We start from the raw sequence: 24,512 nt of genomic DNA, 5'->3' as shown, positions 1-24,512 counted from the left end.
ATAAACCTTAGGCTGAACTATCAGGAAACTTTCCTATCACTAGCTGTGGAATAATTGCTCCGTAGGGATGTGGTGGAAATGCAATTGCCTGCCAGTTCTAAAACAAGCGTGAATAAAACACTAAAAGTATTGGGACTGATGCTGCATTTGCAGGGTGACGGACTAAATGATTTAATAGACCTTTCCCAATCCTAACTTCCATGATTATTTGCGATTTGTCTGGATTGAATCTACCTCTCCATTCCTGACCCACTTTATCTGTCACTTTTAAGACTGCAGCGCTGCCAAAAAAACCTGACACTTTTGTGACAGGTCTGAGAGCCTGAGAATGCCACTCTTCCACACAAAAAGGCCCTGTAAGAGAGGCAAAATGGAAAGTTAGGCCCTGGGGTCAGTTGTGTGGGATTTTTGTTTGCAACTGACTAGAGCTTTTTTTTTTTTTTTTTTTTTAAATACTATCTTTCCACACATTCTAGTGTATTTCAGTGGCTGGACTGATCTGATACCACATGGGAATCCTGGCCAACATCCACAAAGGTGGGGAAAGTACACACTTGAACCCTTACTTACTGAGGTGCCAGCTAGAAACATGTTCTCATATAAAAGGTTCTCATCAACAGAAGTTAAAAACAAATTCTTCCCTCCACCAAGCCCCAGTTACAAAGGGGGTGGCTGTAATTCGCTCCAGTTGATATAAATTAGGCGCGGCCTGTTAGCACAAATGCAATTCTAAACTTTGCCCAGCCAAGGTGCTGTGTTGGCAACTTTCCTAGAGCCTGCAGGACAGAAGTGGGGGAACCAGAACCACACCTACATGCTGCCAGTCACCCTCATTGCTAGTACCGAAGGCATGGCCCTAGTATGCAGCACTCCTTTTAGAGCAGTGTGGTTTGGCTCATGGAGTTTTAGCATTTGCCATATACCACGTCTACCTCCATTATACCCAAGAGCCACATAGAATTACATGCAGTTATCATCTTAACACTAAAAATAGTTAGTGCCTAAAGATCCCAGCCAGTGACCAATGTTCCATTAAGTTAGTCATTGTACAGATACTTATTCCCTGCCCCAGCAAGCTTACAAGCTAGGTTGCAATAGAACATAGCAGGTGGACAAAGAAAACAAAGTGGCGAGGAGAGCTTGATGGGCAAAGTAATGGTACCACAACCTTAACTCAGCACAGCAAAACAGTCATGGTGGCTCAACACCTCTAGCTGTTGTCAGCTGGGTACATTGTGGGCATCATGGCAGAAGTGAATTTACTACATGACCTTTGGTTTTACCTTCCCCAGATTGGAGGAGAGGGTGCACAGCACAGATAGGAATTTATTATTGTGAGGAAATCCCTGCCTTACATTTTGTTCTGAAAGGGGTGAGATTTGCAGTCATGCTGATTTCTTGTAATAGAGAAGTTGGACCATTTGCTGAGAAAGTCCCATCACCTATTCTCACAAGGGTCACCCTTGGCATTAACAGCTCCGGGTGTTACACACCGCTCAGACAAGCTTGCCAAGGACCAGACTGTGCAGACTACATGTTCCAGGGCAGATCACTTTGCAGTAGGACTTTAGCCTTTGTGGGTTGCACTTGCGTATCCAAGTTAGGTGGGACTTTGTAACAGACCCCTATGGGTCAGGCAAATTGGAACATTGCACACTTGGACCTATAATCTGTTTGCAGAGGTTTGTCTACACTCGCACTTCTGTTGTAAGACTTTTGTTGGTCAGAGGTAAAAAACACTGCATGAGGCTGAAGCCTCTTTATTGATGGTTCATGAGTGGCTGGGAGACCATTCATGTATCTCCGTTGGGTGTGGCCCTATCTGTGGACAGTAAGTGCAGTGCCTATCAGAGGTTGTAGCTTGACATCAGCATCACAGTGTAAGGAACAGCCCAGGCTGGTGGATTTGGATGGCACAGCAGTCCCACAGTCCAGGTTTCACCCTGGGGACCCCCGTCACAGTGGGATTCAGGGAAGAGGCACATAGTAGTAAGCCTTCCAATTTAAGGTGACCAGGTGTCCAATTTTCAACCGGAACACCTAGTCGAAAAGGAACTCTGGCAGCTCCAGGCAGCACCACCGACCAGACAGTTAAACGTCTGGTCGGCAGTGGTGAGGAGCTAAGGCAGACTAGTCCAGCTCCTAGGTGGGGGTCATGGGGCTCCACGTGCTGCCCCTGCCCCAAACACTGGCTCCACACTCCCATTGGCTGTGGCCGCCCCACCTAGGAGCTGGACCTGCTGGCCGCTTCCACAGTGCAGTGCGGAGCCAGGACAGGCAGGGAGCCTGCCTTAGCCCTGCTGTGCCATTGACTGGGAGCTGCCAGAGGTAAGCCCGTGCCCAAACCCCGAGCCCCCTCCTGCACCTCAAACCGCTCATCCCCAGCCCTACCCGAGCCCACACCCCCCAGCCGTAGCCCTCACCCCCTCCTGCACCCCAACCCGCTGCCCCAACCCAGATCCCCCCCCACACCCTGAACCCCTAATTTCTAGCCCCACCCAGAGCCCACACCCCCAGTTAGAGCCCTCACCCACTCCTGCATCCCAGCCCCAACCCCCTCCCCCAGCCCAGTGAAAGTGAGTGAGGATGAGGGAGAAGTGAGCAGACGGCAGGGCCTCGGGGAAGGGATGGGGCAGGGGGCATGGCCTCGAGGAAGGGGCAGACCTAAGGTGTTTGGTTTTGTGCAATTAGAAAGTTGGCAATCCTATTCCATTTATGTGTGTGTTGGTGTTACCACATGTGTGATGGAGGAACACATATTGGGCAGACCTTTGTGTGAGTTTGGGTACCCTTCATCAAGAGTGGGTCATATTAAGGGAGAGGATACATACTAGAAGATGGGAGCCCCCTTCTGGGTGAGGGTGGCACACCTAATAAAAAGAAACTTGGTGGCAGTGTGATCCAATGAGCAGAGCAGAGCAACAAACTAGATACCAGGAGATCCGTGTTCTACTCCTGAGTTGACCATTGGCCTTGGACAAGTCCCCTCTCCTCCCACCCAGTCTTATTTATTGTCAGCTCCCTAGATCAGAAACTGTCTCTTACCATGTTTGTACAGCACCTGGCATAGTGGGGGCCTGATTCCAGCTGAGGCCTCTAGATGGTGTTACCATAATGTAAATAATGATAGCAAACAGAAATGTAATGTGCAAATGTCATTGTATTGCTCTGCCCCCACCCTTCATATGGCACTTGTCTTTCCCGAGAAGCTCAGTGAGGGCATGGACTAGGTGTGTCTTCTTCAGACACATACAGGGTCCAGCATCTGAGAGAGGCGGGGAAGATGGGGGGTGCCCCATCCCATGGCAGCAGAAAGATGGGGAGTGGGAAGGAGGGGTGAGGGCATGGACTAGGTGTGTCTTCTTCAGACAGGTACAGTGCCCAGCACTCTGGGCCCAGCATCTGAGAGAGACCTCTGAGTGCTCAGGTAATGCAAGTATGTAATAATTGTGTCGGGGTGGGACACCCACCTGTGTAGATGGGAAGGTATCTTGGGGGCTGCCGCATACATGAGGTGATAGGCGTGGGGCCTCTGTATGGGGGAGGGGAGGGCATATATCAGGGGGTGGGGCCTCTATTTGGGGGAGGAAGGTCACACGCATTGAGGCTGCAAGTTCCCCATCATGCAGACTGTGGGGCAGCTGCGGGTGTATATGGGGGAGGGGTGTAGATGGGAGGCTTGGGGGTTACCCCAACACGTGGCAGCGGAGGAAGGAGATGGGAGTTCGGTCCCCGTTGCGGGAAGCAGGGGTGTATGGGGGGGTGCACTGGTGCTCCCCTACGTGGGCAGCCGGAGAAGCGACTCCGCCCGGCACCCCCGTCTCCATTTTTTCTGAGCGCAAACAAACAAGTAGGGGGAAAAGGAGAGAATGGGCGGGAAACTTTCTATTCTTTCCATTGGCGGTGAGAGCAATCATTCGTGTAGCCCCGCCTTCCGAGGCCGGTTTTGCTGCTACTATTGGCCATTGGCCACGTCACTCTCCCATTCCTCCCACCCATGCCGAGCCCCCTGGGCCGCACTTCCCTCGCCCCTGCGTGCCGTGTGCAAAGGAAAAACAGCCGTTAAACGGGCCGCGGGGCGGGGCTAGCCAGCCGAGGAGGCAAGAAGCGATGGTGGGATTGGTCGGGGCGGGAGGTTCAAACTAGCATGGGGCGGCCTGATTGGCTTGGAGCGGCCGCGGCAGGCCAGGCTCCCTCCTCGCGCTCAGGCGGTTTATTGTCTCGCGGCTCCTAAGGCGGCTCTAGCGCGGCGGAATCGGGACCGGACCTCGCACAGCAGCGGCGGAACCATGGTGAGGGGCCAGGGGGATGGGGCCGGCGGCCGACCCGGCCGGGCTCCTGTTGGCGGGAAGCGCCGGGTGCCTGCGCGCTCTGCCCAACGGCAGCGCTGAGAGCGGGCACCTGGCGCCCCTGCCCTAGTTCCCGTGGCGGGGCCCCTGCCCGCAGTGGGGAGCGGGGCAGCCGAGCCACCCCGGCTGCCTCGGGCCGCGATCGCCCCGGGACTCCTAAGCGGGCGAGTGAGGCCCGCGTCCCGCGGAAGTGTCTCCAAAGCAGCTGGGCCGGGCGCTGCCTGCGGCGGGCGGGTGAGAGTCCGGCCGGCGGGGGGCGAACGCGCTCCTGCCGCCGGCCCGGGACGGCGGGTTAGCGACTCCCCAGGCAGCGGCTCTGCCCTCGGCTGTCAGATCGCGCGCTGGGCTGCGTCACCCTCGGTGCCCCTGGCTCCCCTCGAGCCCTGCAGCCGGCACTCGCGTTCCCGCCGCTCGGGGGCCGGACGGGGAGGTGCCGGGCCTAAGCTCGCCAGTGACCCGCTGTGACCGCGCTGTTTCCCCGCTGGTAAAGTGGTAGCTGCCCCCTCCCTCTTCTAAGGGGGCTGTAGGAAGTAATCTGAAGATTTTCAAAACTACAGGTGAGACGCAGGGAATTTAAGGTAGAAAAGGACTTTCGGCCAAGCTTATTTCTGTATCATTCTCTCCCCTGAGAGAGTAGCGATGGCTGCTCTCTTTGAAAGCTGGGGCTGCACAAAGTGTGTAAAGGCGAATGAATAATTGCACATCTGGAAGCCTGATCAGAGAGCAGAGTCAACTCAAGAGGGTGACTGCATTAAAAGTTTAGTTGAGTCTCATATACATGTTATGGTTTTTCAAAAAGTTTGCTTTCTACCACAGGTGGCTGGGGTAGTTAAATAGTTTGGTTGTAAATAGTCTTAAGGTAACTTCTCTGAAACTTTTTCTGGGTTGAGGTTCTTGGAGGTGTCTTCTGCAGTTAATTGTCTCCCTTTACAGGAGTAGGTAATGCTAGAAAAGTCGTTTATTTAGATAGTAAAACCCATGGGTCAGGGACCCTGTTTCCCCTTAATAGATAGCGCAAGCAGAATGTCATTGCTCAAAGTTATTAGACCACAGTATTCAAGTTTAATTCTAGACATGAGTTAAGATCTGCTCTGTACTCCACTGAGGCTCTTCTCACTGTCAAATTACAGTTTGGTGAGGTCTCTTAAAGACAGCTGTAACCCCATTGAGTAGTACAGAATGTGGAGGAATGAGTACAGGATGGTGAGGGAAGGCTATTCTGTTGAGAACTTGTGACCTTGGATTTTAAACTCGCAGAAACTACATTCATAAAATGAGGATAGTATTTCCAGCTTCATGGGAGTATTAACATTAATGCTTATATAGGGTTTTGCACACTTGTGGCAGGAATACCCAAACTTTGAACAAGATCACATTGGAAATTTGCAGAAGTTCGAGAACTGCACCTGGCTTGTATAGACTTATTTAAATAAAAAAATGCACTTAGCCATATTTGCTTCTGTCTTGAGAACTGAAAATTCAATTTTTAAATTCATTGCAGATTTAATCATCAATCAAAATAGTCACGAGGATCTCTCTACAGGCTGTATTTTATGGGCATTTTCCCTTTTGTGCATATGGCCTTTCTTGACCCAAAGCAAAGGGATGTAATTGTAAGGGTTAAAGTAGGAGTGCTTTGCAAGGTTTAAGAAATTATCCTTGAATAACTGTCTATGAAACTCATCTCCTAGTTCTTGGCAAATGATTAACAAAATTATATTATTAAATACTGTCTCAAATTAAGTGAAGCACTGCTACTATATCATAAACAAGCAATATTATAAACACAACATCAGGTTAAATGTATCAGCATATTCTGGGAATATCGTCTACTAGCATAATCATGATGATAAATAGAATACAGGGATTTACCTAATTTAAATGCTTCTTTCCTTGGGGTGGCCACTGATCTTTGGGAACCAGTGAATTTTTCCAGAAGTTCTGATATTTATTTGCCTAGTCCTTTATCTTGGACTTAATCCATATCATCAATAGGGTAAGAGAGCCCCATAGTGTCACAAGACACAAATATTTATTGTGCATCAAACTTCACCCATGGCAGTGCCTAAATAACAAAAGGAAGTTTAGAATGGTGGTTAGGAAAGACTGAACATCTAGATTTATTGCTTAAGAGAAGAACACTTAGTACTGAGACTCTTCCACTTCTTCAAAATATATAAAAGCAGAAATAAAACACTCAAATGACTCATTCTGAGACTTAAAGTAGTTGTCATTGCTTTCTTTTCTCTTCCCTCCCCTTTAAATGCTAGAATATGGCTGTGCAGGTAAAATGTGGAATCTACTAAAACAACACATAATAGTTGAAAATTCTTTTAAACCAAACTTTCTTGAGCTGAACGAGGTGGGGAGAGGGGACACACCACCACACTGGTCTGTCTCTGCTGCAACATCTGCTTCAGTCAGCAAACATTTCCAGAGTTGTGCTGAATAGTGATCCTGCACAGGAGATGTTTATTACTTAAATTAAACCATATTACAACTATTAAGATTGCAAGAAAAATATAAATTTCTAAATCCAAAAGTCTTTTTGCTCTCCTGAATAAGAAAATATCATTAGTCCTCTTGAATTCCACCATCGAAGTACTTTAAATTAGCCTAATGGTAGTAATAGTCACTTATGCTTAGTACCCAGGTTACTTTCCAAGTCATTGCTCCTCGGCTGTGGGTATGGTAACAGCAAGCTTGGCTTGCAACCTATACTAAAGGAAAATGTCAGTATAAACTGTTTTAATTGTAAAATGTAAATTACTAAGGTAGGGCAAGTCCTGCTCAAGCATTTGCTTACCTGTGGTATATAGTGAGATTTCCTTTGAGAGAAATGATGCTTCTGTAGAAATTACTTTTTTAAAATCTAAAGTCTCACTATGATCGTGAAGAAAACTTGGACCAATGTTGTAGTTACCTTGGTTCTGCAGGCAACTTTGAGTGATGGAGGTGTGACTTAACTGCCTAAGATTCAAATCCTCATGGACAATTTCAGCAACCAGGTGATGTACTCATCCTGATAGAACAGCTCTATAGTTATTACATACTCTCTGCCACTAAATATAGAGGTGGAACTATCAGCTATGCTCCTGAATCCCTGCTGTGCATTGGCACTCGGAGACCCAGCAGAGCATAGACAGTTTGCTTGCCCCTTGGTTGGGCTTCTTAAATACAGCTTCACTGATGAAGCAAGAGACTTTTTAGACAAATTATTGTTCTGCTCAGAAACTGCAAGACCTGAGTAGAAGTATTATATCTTAGTCTTATTCCTCAAAGTTATTGTATGTCTTTAACTTCTGCAAAGTTTCAACCCTCTCATGTCCATTCCAAATCGAGTGTGCCATTTGAGCACCTATGGTGAGTAGGATAAATCTTGTAGCTAAAGGAGCTGACTGAAATAATCCCTCTGGATGCTACCAGAGAGGGAAGATTTATGGCACTTAACATAGTGGTCATGCAAAGTGTAGCCCAAGATAGATGGGTGGTGAAGTCTTATTTGTGCCCTAAACCAGTGGCCTCTGAAGTGGGGTGCACAAGAGGATCCTTTGCGGTGTGTGACAGTTTGGGCAACTTTTTTTGTGTGCTCAGCAGTTCTGGCGGGAGTCTGAGCGTTTGTTTTTTTTGTGTTTTTTGTTTTTTTTTATACTTGGGGTGGCAATGGTAGAGCCAGCCCTGCGGCACAGCAGGGGGTGCATGCTCAAATTTTTTTTTTTACTGATGGGGTACACGATCAAACAGTTTGGAGACCATTGCTCTAAACAATGTCAGATGGTAGGGGATGTATTCAGAATGACCTAGTGGATTTGTTTGACAAGTTGGCTTCATCCGTCAAATATAGTACTGTAGCAAAGTAAGACTCCTGGGTGCAGCACCTCCTGCTGGCTATTTCGAGAACTAGATCTCCAGCATACAGAGCACCTCCAACTGGCTGGTGTCTCACCTGCCGCTGGCCCTCCGTGCCCTTTACCTTGGGGTGCTGCCTCAGCAGTACCCCACCACACTCTAGGTCTTCCCTTCCAGGGGAACTCCAACCCTCTCACCCACCTTCCCTCAGTGGCTACTGCCAGTCATCACCAACCCCCTGCTGCTCACTGGGGCAAACTGCAATGTGTCATGGCCACTCATCATTAGCAAGGAGGTTGGACCCTCTGCCTATCTCTGGGTTGCACCTCCCAGTCCAAATACCTGCATAGGTCTTTACCAAGGCCTCAGCCCAGGGAGTTGCCAGGCTGGAGCGCCCCAGCTCCTCTGGCTTTTCCCCCGCCCCGCTCCACTTCAAGTACTCTTTCCTCTCCACAGCTAGAGAGAGACTGACCCAGCTTATCCCTGAGCCCTTATAACAGGGCCAGGAGTGGCCTGATTGGGGGTGTGGGCCCAGCTGTGGCTGCTTCCCCAGTCAACCTAGCCTTTTCTCTCTAGAGCAGGGTAACTGCTCTGCTATAAGTTCACACTAATGAGCAGACAAGAACCTGCCATCTTGACAATTTTATGAAAACTAGGATAGAGGATGAGCAGCAGAAATTGGTTTCAAAAGATTAACTAAGAAGTCTTACAACAAACTTTTGAAATTTTGATTTCTGTTGGTAAAGCTGACTCAGTACTACTTGATATTGAACCAAAAACAGCCCCCTTCACAGGCATGTAAATGCCAAATCTGTGACAGGTAAACTGTTTTGAAAATGTTGTCATTTGGATAGCTAACTTAGACAATTTATAATCAGTGGCCTTTTTCTTTAATTGATAGAACTGTCTGTTTTGGAACAAAGCCTCATTTAGTCATTCTTTGCCAGAAGAATGACTAGGGGTCAGGATTAGAGAGCAGTGACCCTCTGAAAACCTTATTGATTTCTGTATACATTTGTCCTCTTCTATAGTAAAATAGGTCAGGACTATACTACACGCTTGTTGGCACAGCTATGTTGGTCAGGGGTATGAAGGGTTGTGATCTCTCACTGACATAGTGTGCTGGCAAAATTACACCTTTGCTGATATAATTTATTTTGTTCTTGTGGGTGGGGCCTGGAATAAGTTATACAGACAAAAGCAATCTTTCCAGTATAAGCTGAAGAAGCACTCAAGGAAGACAAGGCTGTTGTGGAGAAGCTAAATAACTTCTTTGCACCGGTCTTCGCAACAGAGGATGTTTGGGAGTTTCCCACATCTGAGCCATTCTTTTTAGGTGACAGTTCTGAGGAAATGTCCCAGACTGAACTGTCAGTAGAAGTAGTTTTGGAAGAAATTGATAAAACAATAATGTCACCGGGATTAGATGATATTCACCCTAAGTTCTGAAAGACTTCGATATAAAATTGCAGGACTACTACTTGTGTTAAGCAATAAATTACACAAATCAGCCTCTGTACCAGGAGACTGGAGGATAGCTACTGTAATGCTGATTTTTCTTTTTTAAAGAGGCTCCAGAGGTGGTGCTGACAGTTATAGGCTGGTAAGCCTAACTTCAGTACCAAGCTAATTGGCTGAACTGTATTAAAGAATGGAATGATCAGACACATAGATGAACATGGTATGTTGGGGAAGAGTCAACATGGCTTTTGTCAAGGGAAATCATACCTCACTAATCGGTTGCAATTGTTTGAGGCTGTCAGCAAGTATATGGATGTGAGTGATCCAGCAGATGTAGTATACTTGGACTTTCAGAAAGTCTTTGACAAGGTCTCTCACCAAAGACTCTTAAACAAAGTAAGAAGTCATGGGCTAAGAGGGAAGGTCCTCTCATGGATCTGGTTGAAACAAAGGATAGGAATAAATGGTCTGTTTTCACAGTGGAGAGGTAAATAGCAGGGTCCCCCCCAAGATCTGTACTGGGACAAATGCTGTTGTGCTTATTCATACATTATCTGAAAAAAGGGGTTGGAAAAGCTTGCAGATGATACAAAATCACTCAAGATAGTTATGTCCAAAGCTGACTGCAGAGACTTACAAAAGGATCTCACAAAACTGGGTGACTAGGAAACAAAATGGCAATGACATTTTTATGTTGATAAATGCAAAATGATGTACATTGGAAAACATCCCGACTGTACATACAAAGTGATGGGGTCTAAATTAGCTGTTACCATTCAAGAAAGAGATCTTGGACTCATCGTGGATAGTCCTCTGAAAACACCTGCTCAGTGTGCAGTGGCAGTCAAAAAAGCTAACAATATTAGCAACCGTTAGGAAAGGGATAGAGAAATATCATCATGCCACCATATAAATCCATGGTCCATTCATATTTTAATACTGTGTGCGTATCTGGGCCCTCATCTCAAAATGTTAGAATTGGAAAAGGTACAGAGAAGGTCAGCAAAAATAATTAGGGGTATGGAACAGCATCCATACGAGGAGAGTTAAGAAAAACTGGGACTGTTCAGCTTAGAAAAGAAACAACTAAGGGGGGAGGGGATACAATAGAAGTCTTTAAAATCATGAATGGTGGGGAGAAAGTGAATAGAGAAGTGTGATTTATCCCTTCACATAACACAAGAACAGGGGTTACCTAATGAAATTAATAGGCAACAGGTTTACAACAAACATAAGGAAGTACTTCACACAATGCACAACTTGTGGAACTCCGCCAGAGGATGTTTTGAAGACCGAACTATAACTCGGGTTCAAAAAAGAATTGGATAAGTTCAAGGAGGGTAGGTCCATCAGTGACTATTAGCCAAGATAGGACGCAACCCCATGTTCCGTGTGTCTCTGAACCAGTGATGGCCAGAAGCTGGGAGTGGATGACAGGATGGGTTACTCAATAATAGTCCTCTGAAGCACTGGCACCGAGCACTCTCGGAAGACTGGATACTGGGCTTGATGGACCATTGGTCTGACCAAGAATAGTCATTCTTATGTTCTTAAGCAGCATACATGTTAAGAGTGCTTTGATGGTATAGCTATATCACCGAAGTGCTGGTAGCATAGACGTGGCCTAACATACAATGCATATGTGTGGCAACAGTGGCTCAAATGAGTTTCCGAAAACAGCTTCTCTTCTTAACCTTTGCAGTCTTTAAACTAGCTTAACTTGTGTAACACTGTAACATCTGGAGCAGGTATGTATTTAAATGTTAAACTACCAAATTACTATACACAGGTGTGAAGACTTTGCACTTGCTTAAACAGTGGTGCTTTTCACATGTTAATCACTATAATAGGATGCATGTTTAATGTAAGCCATTGTTGTGTTGATTATGTTTTGTCTCCAAGAGATCTCTGCTTGAGCAGGATACAATTCTTTAAGGGAAGAGACGGATTAGCCCACTAGTTAGGACACTAGTTTAGGTCTCTGGAGACCATGGTTCAGTTCCCAGCTCTACCAGAGGCTTCCTGTGTGACCTCTGACAGTCACTTAATCTCTCTGTGCCATTATTCCCAATCTGTAAAATGAGGAGAATAGTACTTTGCTACCTCATAAATACATTAACAATTGTGAGGCTCACAGAGATAATTGGGCCATGTAAGTACCCAAGATATCTAGATAACATCAGTTTAAAAAAAAACAAAACACCACCACCACATTTGTCCGAGTTTTGTTGTCTAGTCACTTTTACTATTTTCCTTTGTTTTCTTTTCCCTTGTTTATGTAGGGTTTTTTCTTTCCTGTTCCTGTGTGTGAAAAATATTTTTAAGTATCAAAAATTAGTGTGTGTGGGGGGTCTTTTAACAATTTCTTAAATAGGCTAGATTTCAAGTTGGTAATGACCCTTTAATATAGACATTAGCTTTTTAAACTTGAAGCTCTATCTTGGTCAGGGAGCTCTCTCTTCCTCTGTGGATGTGGACTGTTGAATGGAAAATGTTATCCAGTTTTTTAACTCCATCTGTATTCCTTAGTCTTCTTTTGAGAAGTAGCCTAATCAGAACCTTCAAGCCGTACTGTGAAGTGGAGGATGCTGTGACCTGAGTGCCACTTTCAGATAGCTACTATTACCCCCAGTACAATAATGTTTCATAATGTCCCTGTTCTCTTCTTTAATTCATTGTGAAGCTGTTTCCTCACTATGGTAATATGGTACAGTGCCAATGGAAACTCTTGGCCAGCTGCAATCTTCCCAATTTTAGCGTAACTTAGTATTTCTGAATGGTTTAGTTTTTTGGCTGGTTGGTCCTTAGCAATTCCTAGTCAGGAAACATTCTATCCAGTCCTATCTTCAGTTATTAACTGACTCCACAATTTCTTCCATTGTCACTTGAGTCCATGTGTGTGGAAGTCTTAATTTAGTTTTCTTTAGGAGTTTGTGGGGAAACTTGTAAATCCCCTTGTTCATTTCTTAATAGCCCCAAAATGTTGTGCACCTCGCAGAAAAGGAGAGTTCAGATTTTTTATATATGTAATGACAAATGCAATGTGTATGTATGTGAAGAGATGAGATCAGAGGGAAATCACACTAATTATGGGGCAGTGGACTTCATTGCATGTTAAAGTTTCAGGGGTGTTTCTGTTAAAAGCCTAGTTTAGGGGGATTTCCCAGTTTCCCTAACCGTAACTTTACTATCTTAGGGTGGTGATGGGTAATCCTTGCAATCAGTAGTCCCAAATAGCAAATTCACTTGTACCTTTCCTATAAATCTCCCTGAAAGAACTTTCTGTTCTGTTACTCATTTTTTCTGATAATAGCAAGTGAGACTCGAGGATTAATACATCAATATACAAAGTCATCCGTGATTCTTTTTTCTCCCTTCCCCCATCTTGAGTAGATAAAGCTGATATAGTCTTCTAAACTGCAGCTGTGCAAGTAGTTTATTATGCAGAAACCCTGCCCTGCATTTTTTAAATGTTTCCACCTTCTGAAAAATAATGGAACTGTTGGGTGGCAACAGGAAAGAAAAATGTATCAAGCATTTTATAAGGAAATAAAAGTAGGCGGACTAGTCTTAAAGGGACACAACTTAAAAATCATACTTCTGTTTGAAATCTTTTTACCTACTAATGTTACAAGTAGTATTGGAGATTGTAGCTGAAAAACGGGATGGGCGAGGACATGCAATTTTTCCATCTATTTACTTGTATGCATTTGACAACACTTTGTGAAGACTGTGAACAGTAGAGGAAATGATTTTTATTTTTTATTTTTATTTTTTAATGTAAATTGGCAAGGAAAGTTGGGGCAGATATAGGGTTCAGATACTTAAAGCTTGCTTAGATTTCTGGTTAGTGGTGTCTCATTGAAAGAAACGGTGAAACTGCCCAAATATATTAAAGGGAAGGAAACGTTGCACCCCATACCTCATAATTGGGTCTGAGAGAGATGAGACTATGTCAAGACAATAGTTTTCCCTGGCAGGTAGTAAGTACTATTTTATTTAGTAATTCAGTGTTGGGAGCAAAAGAAGTGGCTGAAATTTTGGACAGTTATCAGGCAGTCTGCCAGGCATGTGCAAGTTGATGGGATGACACTTTACACTAATAGGCAAGTCTGTTTTGGGGAGGATTACACTAAATTTGAGGATATACATTGTTTAATGCCTTCATTTATGTTAGCTGCTGTTGAAAGCTAAAGATGGTTATGTAGTGGGTTTCCTTAGTGTGGAGGTAGATATTTTTCTTTAAGTGGAAACAGTGTTCCTGTTTTGAAAACTGGCTTAATTGAGGAGTAGGGAAATAGTAGGTGAATTGAAAGCTGCATGTTCATTGCTTTCCAAAAGTTCCAGAAATATCAAAACTACTCTTTCGGCACAATAATACATTGTCTTTATCTTTATCAGTCGATCTCAAAGCACTTTATAAAAGAGGTAAACATCATCTCCAATTTACAGATGGCGAAACTCAGGCACAGAGGTGAAATGATTTGCCCATAGTCACCCACTAGGCCAGTGGCAGAGCAGAAATAGAACCTTGTCTTCTGTCTGGAGACCCAGTCCAGTTCTCTATCCAGTAGGCCGCACTGCATCCTCACTACTAGTTCACAGCATTGGCAGAAGAAAGCATTATTTTAATTGGATTGGATGACTGTGCTAAAAAGAACAAGGAGTCCGGTGGTATCTTAAAGACTACCAGATTTATTTGGGCATAAGCTTTTGTGGGTAAAAAACATCACTTCAGATGCATGGAGTGAAAATTACAGATACAGGCATTATATAGTGACACATGAAGAGAAGTGAGTTACCTCACAAGTGGAGAACCAGTGTTGACAGGGCCAAAGGTTAACATCTGGCCACATGTGGTGTGTGCAGGGGTGGGAGATGCACCTTCTCTCAAATGGGTATTTATCACTGTACGGATGTGTTTCTAGTGCAGGGGTTCTCAAACTGGGGGTCAGGACCCCTTGGGTCGTGAGCTGTCATCCTCCACCCCAAACCCCGCTATGCCTCCAGCATTTATAATGGTGTTACATATATTTAAAGGTGTTCTTAATTTATAAGGGGGGGGGTTGTACTCAGGCTTTCTATGTGAAAGGGATCACCAGTACAGAAGTTTGAGATTCACTGTTCTAGTAAGATCCTGCAGGTATCAGTTCTTGGCCCTATGCTATTAACGTTTTTTTAATGCCATGGAAGAAAACAAAAAATCATCATCCCTGATAAAGCTTTCAGATGACACAGTTTGGGAGAGTGGTAAACAATGAAGATACCAAGCAATCCAGACAATTCTGTAAGATGGGCACAAGCAAACAATGGGCGTTTTAATATCTAAATGTAAATATATACATCTAGGAACAAAAGACATAGACCATACCTTTTTAAGTAAGGGGACTGTACCATAGGAAGTAGTATCTGAAAAAATTTAGTGTTTGTGGTGGATAATCTACTTCCAGTCCTATGCTGTGACCAAAAGGGCTAATCCGGGGAATCTCAAGTAGGAGTAGAGAGGTTATATTTTTATTCAGCTTTAATGTGCACAATTCAAGGAGATAAATTGGAGAGCAGTCAAAGAAGAGCCATGAGAATGATTAAAGGATTAGAAAACATGCTTCATAGTGATAGATTGAGCTCCTTGAGTCTACTTAGTTTACAAAGAGAAGGTTAAGGTGTGATTTGATTAGTCTGTAAGTACCTACATGGGAAACCAATATTTGATAACAGGCTCTTCAGTGTAGCAGAGAAAGGTCTAACATGATCCAATGGCTGGAAGTTGAAGCTAGACAAATACAGATTGGAAATAAGGCATAAATTTTTAACTAAGAGCAATTAATCATTGGAACAACTTGTCAAGGGTCGTGATGGATTGACCATCACAAGCTATTTTTAAATTAAGATGCAGAAGCTCCCCGACTTATGCAAGCATTCCGTTTTGGAATGCCTTGCGTAAGTCGAATTTTGCATAAGTCGGGAACATCTCCTACAGTTACGTGGGGAGGGGGGGGAAGGGGGAGCTTACAGAACTTTTTTCATAAGTCTGGATTTCCATAAGTCATGTTTGCATAACCCATGGAGTGTCTCTATGCTCTAGGAATTTTTGAGGAAGTTCTACAACCTGTTAATAGGAGCTCAGGGCTTGTCTACATCAGAAAGTTGCAGCGCTGGTGAGGGAATTACAGCGCTGCAGCTTTGAAGGTGTACACATCTGCAGGGCATCACCAGCGCTGCAACTCCCTGTTTGCAGCGCTGGCCGTACTCCCGTTTTGTCTCGGGTGTAGAGGATCAGCGCTGGTAATCCAATGTAGACACTTACCAGCGCTTTTCTTGACCTCCGTGGAAGGAGGAAGCCTCTGGTAATCAAGCTGGTCTCCTTCCCCGGTTTGCTCTCGCGTTCCCGGAACCCCGAGCAAGCAGGTCTCCTTCCCTGCGGTTTGCAGGGTGGTTCGGGGAACGCGAGAGCAAACCGCGGCGAAGCTGGTCTCATTTCCCGGTTTGCTCTCGCGTTCCCGGAACCCCGAGCAAGCAGGTCTCCTTCCCTGCGGTTTGCAGGGTGGTTCGGGGAACGCGAGAGCAAACCGCGGCGAAGCTGGTCTCCTTTCCCGGTTTGCTCTCGCGTTCCCCGAACCCCCCTTGAAGCCGCCCAACAGCGCTGCAGTGTGGCCACATCTAACACCACTTGCAGCGCTGGTTGCTGTAAGTGTGGCCACTCTGCAGCGCTGGCCCTATACAGCTGTACTAATACAGCTGTAACAACCAGCGCTGCAAAATTTTAGATGTAGACACGGCCTCAGACTAAATGATCACAGTGGTCCCTTGTGGCCTTGGAATCTATGAATTTTCACCCTCTCCCCCAACTTCTATTCTTTAGATAATTTATCAACATAATTGCATGGTGAGCCTTGCAGTTTGGTATAACTAAAACCGGCGGTGGTGGGTTTAGTGTCTAGATTTCTTGGAATTGTCAGATAAATTAACCTATTCAGACGAATAAAATAGTTCAGGTAAGAATATCCATTAGGTGATCAGCTAATTCATGAAAATTCATTGTGGAAAATTACAACTGAAATAGAATAGAATTGAAATAGAATTGCTTAAGATTCTGGTCTGCTAACAAACTGTTATATCAGCACAAATACCGACTTTTGAAAAGCATGGCTGTGTTCTCAAATTTTTCTGGCTCTAGCATGAAGCAGTCATGAGATCTTAAGAAAACTGGCGTGAAAGGAATATATATATTGGGTGGGTTTGGTTACAGCTTCTTATGTAAACATTTTTAAGGAGCTGCAGACCTGAAAAGTTAGGTGCAACTAAATAGTCAAGCCTTCATGCTCATGTATTTTAATATAGAGAACTCTTGATGCTTGAGGAAAGTTCACAGTGAAGTATATTTGGGAGTTTCTCTCGAGACATTGTATATCCAACTGTTGTATACAAAAGTGACTTGTTTTAACGAATCCTAGAATATCAGGGTTGGAAGGGACCTCAGGAGGTCATCTAGTCCAACCCCCTGCTTAAAGCAGGACCAATCCCTAGACAGATTTTTGTCCCAGATCCCTAAATGGCCCCCCTCCCAAGGATTGAACTCACAACCCTGGGTTTAGCAGGCCAGTGCTTAAACCACTGAGAGATGTTCCGTATTATTTATCCCAAAAAAAAGTTTTCCAAGTTTGAGCAGAAAAGGTAAGACTCCTGGATTCTTAAGTGTGATGGTGGAGGTAAATTGAAGCAGTGCAGATTTTTCTTCTCTGTCCATGGGCTTGCTTTCTTAATTCTTAATATTGCTCTCTTATTCAGGCTGGTGGCAAGGCTGGAAAGGACAGTGGAAAGGCCAAGGCGAAGGCAGTTTCTCGCTCACAAAGAGCAGGACTGCAGGTAAAGTGGTGTGAAATCGTGTATTGCTTTAGTGTTCACAATTTGAATGCAATAATTAATCTTGTTAAGTAACTCATTTTTGTGGAGCAGGTTTGGGGGAGGGGAGGTGGAAGGAAAATGGAAATGCACTTCTAGCTTTATTGTGAAATTTTGCATGACTACTTTAACTACAAAATCAAATGCCAAGGCTTCTGCTGGCTCCTACAGATATGCTTTCTCCTGCTACTCTGACCCTCTAACATGAGTTAAATTTTACAATTCCTATTACTTTGAATTTTTTGGTATTTATTACAATTTGTAACTAAATGCAATGATTGATTGGACTTCTTTAAAAGCCTTGAATGTGGTGTTTGCCCCCAAATAGTACTTGTGTCAATTCTTGGCTATCGTATTAATGTTTTGTTGTTACTTAACAGCCTTTCAGGGTTGTGGGGATTAACTTGGATACTTCCAGAGTGCTTTGGAAACACAGCACTATATATAAGTCCAAACAATCTGCTGTGCCAATTCAATAAGTTCATATGCCTGCATAGGACCGTTTAAAGTTCACTCCCACCATGTGACCGAAACCTTAGTTGTAAAATGTAACTTTCTGTATTGGCGCTTCCTTGGTTGTAGAGTGAATTCAGGCAGTTCTGGCAGTAGTCAATGAATGCTCTTCTGTCATGTGGTTTATGTAAATTATTCTGTTGATCTGACAGTACACAGTGTAATCTCTTTAGTACTACAGATCTGCTGCTTAAAAAGTTTTGGCTTCTTACAACACAAACCCTGTGTGTGATTTGACACTTGACTGACTAGTATGTAAAAGCCGTGTAACTTTTCCTGACTTTAAACTAACATACTTTTCAGAGGTGTCCCTGTTGAGGAAAATTTAGAGATGTAAAACTCGCCAGCCCCATTGAAAATAAGCTCGCCATTTATTTGTATTCACTGTGGGGGTTAATCCAGTATTCTACTTCAGTAAGTTTTTACTCCATTTATATTTCTTACACCAGATTATTATAGACATTAATCAACATTAGGCAAGAATTTAGTGCTTCAGCATAGACTTTGATCTCAGATGCCTAACAAATGTTTCTTCTTCAGTTCCCAGTGGGTCGAATCCACAGACACTTGAAGACTCGCACTACGAGTCATGGGCGAGTTGGTGCTACTGCTGCAGTGTACAGTGCTGCAATTCTTGAGTATCTCACTGCTGAGGTAGGTTTTGAAGTAACCACTGTCAAAACCACATTGTACATAACAGAACAGAGAGCTAGGGAGGTGGATATATTTCTGTCTCTCTCTAGTCCTCCTTATTTTGCATGCTCATGTTTCCAAACCTATGGAGAACAAACATCCAGTCAGATGAGCAGAAAGATCGGAGAAGTGTCTACAATTAAATTTGCCTGCTATTACAAGAAACTAAATATATTCTTGGTAGCTCTGAATAGCTACCCAAATAAATATGTTTAAGACAAGTGGGATGTAAGTATTGGAAGCTGCTGACACCGAACTGCAGCATTGTTTGGATACCAAAAGAAAGATTTGTAATTCCGTTTGTTGTAAATGTGATAGGAATGATTATCCCAGCTTTTGTTTTGCAGAGCACATAGCATTTAGACCAGGGGTCTCAAACACGCGGCCCGAGGGGCTATTTCCTGCGGCCCATACCTCTCACCCCCTTCCCCCTCTGGGCCACCTCCAGGCCAGGGTGGGCGACTACAGCCACAGGATTGGCCCCCTCAAGCCCCACTCCGCTCCCTGAAGTGGCTGGCATCATGTCCCTGCGGCCGGGTGTTGGGGAGAGAGAAGCAGAGAGCTCTGTCCATGTGTTGCCCTGGCTTCCAGGCACTGTGCCGCTGCCTCCCCCTCCCCCCAGCTCCCATTGGCCGGGAATGGGGAACCAATTGGGAGTGGCCAGTGGGAGCTTCGGGGAGGTAACTGGAGGCACAGCAAGCAGCATGCGGAGCCCTACATCCCCCTCCTCCAGGGGCCACAGGGACATGGCTTCAGCTACTTACCAGAGCGGGGCCAGGGCCGGCAGCCTGCCCTGGCCTGGTGTGCGCCGCTGACACCCCGGAGCCCGAAGCCCTCCTGCACCCCACCCCCCAACTCCCTGCTGTGAGCCCCCTGCCTGCACCCCAACCCCGTTCCCTGAGCCCTCTGCTACAGTGCACACCCCTGCTGCACCCCAATCCCCTGCCCTGAGCCCCCTGCCTGAACCCCAGCCCTCTGCTGCACTGCAGCTCCCTGCCCTGAGCCCCTGCCACACCCCTCATGCACCCTCTGGGGGCAAGGAGGGGGCGGAGTAGGGGTGGGAAGAGGCGGGGCCTCATAGAAGGGGTGGAGTGGGGGCAGCGAGGGGATGTGTGTCAGTGCGGCCGTTGGGCCAATGAACTAGTCCTCATGTGGCCCTCGTGGTCATTTGAGTTTGAGACCCCTGGCTTAGACCTTCATTGCGTTCAGTTTTCCTCTCTGTTAAACTTTAACTTGATTTATCCTAATAAATTAAACAAATAGCAACAAATAGTTTCTCTCTCAAATATTCTTCCAAATGTATGTGGTAGAAACCAAGCAGCATGGCAATATTAAAATCTAAATGACAATAGTTGGGGGTTTCTTTCCTCCAGTTGGTTAAGCTGGGTGATAGCTAATGCATTACTCTGTAGATGCAAAGAGTTGATTAAACTATTGGAAAATCTGTTTAGACCCATAAACTTCAGCTTCTTTTGTAAAAACCTAATAAACTTCATTTCAACACAGAGGATTTTTGAACTTGTATCCCCTTGTTTGTGCAGCTTTGTGATGCTGTACAAGAGCTCAAAAGTGAAACTGACTAAGCAGATCTATCTGGTAAGCTATGTCAGCTGCAAAAATACACTGGGTAACTGGGTAAAAGACAAGTGGACCTTTAAATCTATAACTAATAGATGAAGGCCACTTATATTAAAGGCAGACCATCCTAGGTATACCTTGTTTGTCCAGAATAGGCTTTTGATTGTAACTAAACAGTGAGTGGGTGCCATGAGCAAAGAATGTAGGCCATATTTGCAAGATGAGGGACTCTATCCTGGGAAGCAATGACGCTGGAAAAAGATTTGGGGGTCATAGTGGACTTGAATATGAGCTTCCAGTGTAATGCTGTGTCCAAAAGGGCTAAAGCAATCCATAAACAAGGGAATTTCAAGTAGGAGTAGATTCTTTTACCTCTGCAGTTGGCACTGGTGCTACTGCAGCTGGAATACTGTGTCCAGGAATGTTGATAAATGAGAGGGTTCAGATTAGACCTATGAGAATGATTGATTAAAGGATTAGAAAACATGCTTTATAGTGACACACTTGAGCTCAAACTATTTAGTTTAACAAAGAAGGTTAAGGTTGAATTGATTGCAGCCTGTAAGTACCTACATGGGAAACAAATATTTCATAATGGGCTCTTCAGTCTAGCAGACAACACAGTCCAATGGCTGGAAGTTGAAGCTAGGCAAATTCAGACTGGAATAAGGTGTAAAATTTTAAGTAATCACAAGTGTCAGAGGTCACACAGGAAGCCTCTGGTAGAGCTGGGAATCAATGAATGGTTAGAGGAAGGAAGGTCCAGTGGCTACAGTGCTAGCTTACGACTTGGGAGACCTGGATTCGATTCCCTGCTCTACCACAAACTCCCTTTGTGACCATGGTCAAATTGGTTAGTGTCTCTGTGCCTCATTTTCCTATCTGTAAAATGAGGATAGTAGGACTGCCCTACTGCTCAGGGGTGTTACGAAGATAAATACATTAGATATTGAGGCACTTGCATACTGCAGTAATGTGCATCATGTAGGTACTTAATTGAGAGTTGTTCATGATTTCATGTTCCAGCTGACACCATGTCTTGCTTTCTGTAAACTTTAACAGGTCTAACTCTTAACTAAAATAGCCTCCTAATTTGTCAGGTGCTGGAATTGGCAGGTAATGCCTCCAAGGATCTCAAAGTAAAGCGTATCACTCCTCGTCACTTGCAGCTTGCTATTCGTGGGGATGAAGAGTTGGATTCCCTTATTAAAGCTACCATTGCTGGTGGAGGTATGTATAGCTGGGTTTCATAACTGACTGGGCTAATACAAAAGTGTACAGCCAGCTGCAAGAAAGGTAACAGACGATAAGTTAACGTTACTTTAACTTCTTCTGTTTCACTACACATAGCTCAATAATGGCAGACATTCTGGCCAGATTTGTATCTGTTTCCATCTAAAACATCATAGCAATTGAAATTTGGCAGTTTCAGAGAAAGAGGACTGGATGGGCCACTGAATTACTCTTCTCCTTGTAGTGCATACTGTGTGGATAATTCACTCAGGCCCTTCCATGAGCATTAAACTTAAAGTAACTGTAAATTGAGGGAAATCTGGATTTGTTTCACTTTTATTAAAGATCCGAGGATTGCAGCTTCTCTGTCCACCCTCCCTCTTTATAACCCTTATTACTTTACTGGAACTTTCCTTACAGGTAGAACTGGGCTGTATGAGGTAGTTTAGGTAGGAAGAGGACTAAGCTTCACAGACATGCTCTTCATATATCGTGTAATAACGATGTTGAGTTCATTGTAATTCTATACTGTACAAAATAGCCTGCAGTAATTTGAGAGACTTAAATGCATGGTTCTACTTAACTCTTCTGTTGCTGCATCAATGCCTTTGTGGATGTTCCGTTGAGATAAGTGGGATATGCCAGGTGGCATGTGAGGTACATGTAGCTATGTGCTGCAGTGAAAAGCAGACTGTGTCCACTCTGCCCCTTGTAACTACCGATAGCAGTAAAAGGCTCTGCTTGGGGAGCTGCCAGAGCCTTTCCTTGCTACTTGAACTTTTCACTGCAATGGGGAAAAGGCTCTGCCAGCAGAACAGTGAGCTGCAGAAAAATAGTAGTGTAGATGTGGGAGGCACTACTTGGGCATGTAGAGAGCCGTGTTGGGTACATACTTTTGGGTTCTGGCATATCTGTACTCCACTTGCCTAAGCAGTGCCTCCCTATCTACACTGCCATTATGCCTGTGCTAGCTGAGCGTGCCGTGTCTGTGCTCTACACCCTGCTGTACCTGCAGACATCGCTGTAATCAACCTTAGGAGTAAGTATAGGGCAACTTAATTATGTCTGTTTTATGTACCCTTACAACTTCCATTTTAGCTTTACAGCTTAGAAATGGGCTGTTGGATCAACAAACTTTTGATTGAAATGATAAGATGAGATCCATTGGGGTGGGATGAAATTACAACTGGAGAACATGCATTATTATTGGGAGTTCTAGGATAGTTGAACAAGAAAAGGTGAAAACTTAGAGAACAGAACACTGAAAGCTTTCTAGCCATTCAGGCAATGAACAAACTTTGAACTAACAGAACTTCCTCTGTTGAAAAATGTCTTGTGCACCACTATTCTAATCTATTGTTCTCTTTGCAGGTGTAATCCCTCACATCCATAAGTCTCTGATTGGAAAGAAGGGACAGCAGAAAACTGCATAGAGAGGAGTTTTAACCAACCCTCTTCCTCCCTGTCATTGTACTGTAACTGGGACAGAAGAAATATGGGGATATGTGGAATTTTTTAAGAAATAGTTAAATGGAAGAGCATAGACAATTGACTGTAGACATCAGAAAACATTTGTATGTTCTTTAGATTCAAAGTTCGACAAAAAGTATCTTGTCATGTGGCAGCAATTCGTGTGTTGATTGGCTAGGTTTCTCCCGTGTGTTTTATACAAAAATGGAACTGATAAACCATTTTTTACAAAATTTGCTCTCATGTGGTGTTCAGGTGCAAAAATCATGTGGTAGACACTTCACATCATCTCTGTGAAGCTGGCTCCCTCAGACTCCACTGGACTAGGTATACAGGCAAAAGCTCTTTCCCTCTTTAGATCAGCCGCGTCCATGACTACTTCACTTGGATGGTTTGTAATATAACCTGTTGAATGGCATGGGCAGTCTTGGTAGCAAATGAGTAAACTTTTAATGGTGCGAAAAAAAAGAATTGGCCTGTAGTATAGGAATCCCTTTAACAGTGATAGCATTTATCTTTAAAGTAGTGACAACATTGATTTGCTACTTAAATTTTAACTTACTAAATGTTGCTGAAAAATCATTCTCTCACTTACCTGCCAAGATCTGAATTCAGGGTTCCAGTTGCTTTGCAAGAGCTGAGGACACCACAAGTATCTACAAAAAGAAACTATTTGACTTGTGTTTCTGATAGCAGCTCTGCTAGCACTGCTGCTGACAGGTAAATGGAGGGGCTGACTACAACGGTTAGAATGCATTTTCCATTGTTAAGTGTCACTAAGTTGTCACTAGTAAAGATCACAGATACGTTTTCTATTCATTTAAAATGTGCAGTTTGTGTGGATTAACACATGTCCTAGAGACCTGTGATAACTCTTCATATTTCTTTTACAAAAACGTACTTATTTTCTTAGCCATGAGGAACAGCTTATCGTGGTAGTGGGGATTCTCCCCAACCCACAAGTGATTTCAGCTGTCAGAATAGAAAGAATAGAGTGGCAGCATCCAAGTTACTTTCCAGTGTGCAATGAATAAATCAAGTGGGTGTCTGCATCACTTCTCTTCTAAGCCTCAAGGCCATTCCTGAGTAAAATCTTCAGTTTGGAATTTGGGTACCCAGAGTTAAACAAATGTAGATTTAGATATTGAAACACAATGCCTTGATTTTCACAGGTATCTAGAGCTCCCATTTTCTTTAGCCAAAGTGCAGGTTGATCAGACCCTATTCAGAAGGGGTGAGGGGTGGTAGAGAATGTAGCCAGATTTTCTTTCTCCCCCTCGCCCCCAAGGTGTTGATCACCTGCAGTTCTCATGCAAGGCAATGGGAGTGAGATGTGCTCAGCACCTTTGAAATAAGTGACATAGTTCAAGTGCTCAACTCTTGGTGCTCAACTTGTTTCAAGCTAGGTCTTCTGAGCATCATTTAAGAGACTTCACCTGCAATCATTAGTTCTGGTAAGAGTAC

At 44.4% G+C, this 24,512-nt stretch overlaps 1 protein-coding gene across 2 annotated transcripts; it reads left to right on the top strand.

Annotated features, from left to right (window-relative positions):
* Positions 1-4,153: 4,153 nt before the first annotated feature.
* Positions 4,154-23,915, top strand: LOC115646220 (histone H2A.V). Of its 2 annotated transcripts, none has more exons than XM_030551811.1 (5): positions 4,154-4,292; positions 17,448-17,525; positions 18,615-18,728; positions 21,446-21,575; positions 22,950-23,915. In XM_030551811.1, the coding sequence occupies exons 1-5, from the start codon at positions 4,290-4,292 to the stop codon at positions 23,009-23,011; spliced, it is 387 nt and encodes a 128-aa protein (XP_030407671.1). In that variant the 5' UTR covers positions 4,154-4,289; the 3' UTR covers positions 23,012-23,915. The 2 variants fall into 2 exon arrangements, with proteins under 2 accessions (XP_030407671.1, XP_030407670.1); XM_030551810.1 differs by lacking the exon at positions 4,154-4,292 and adding an exon at positions 7,322-7,357.
* Positions 23,916-24,512: the final 597 nt, after the last annotated feature.

Source organism: Gopherus evgoodei, chromosome 2, assembly GCF_007399415.2.
Source record: "Gopherus evgoodei ecotype Sinaloan lineage chromosome 2, rGopEvg1_v1.p, whole genome shotgun sequence".
In the NCBI taxonomy this organism is placed as follows: domain Eukaryota; kingdom Metazoa; phylum Chordata; order Testudines; family Testudinidae; genus Gopherus; species Gopherus evgoodei.
The sequence above is the reverse complement of the archived record's forward strand: the minus strand, read 5'-3'. Positions and strand labels throughout refer to the sequence as shown.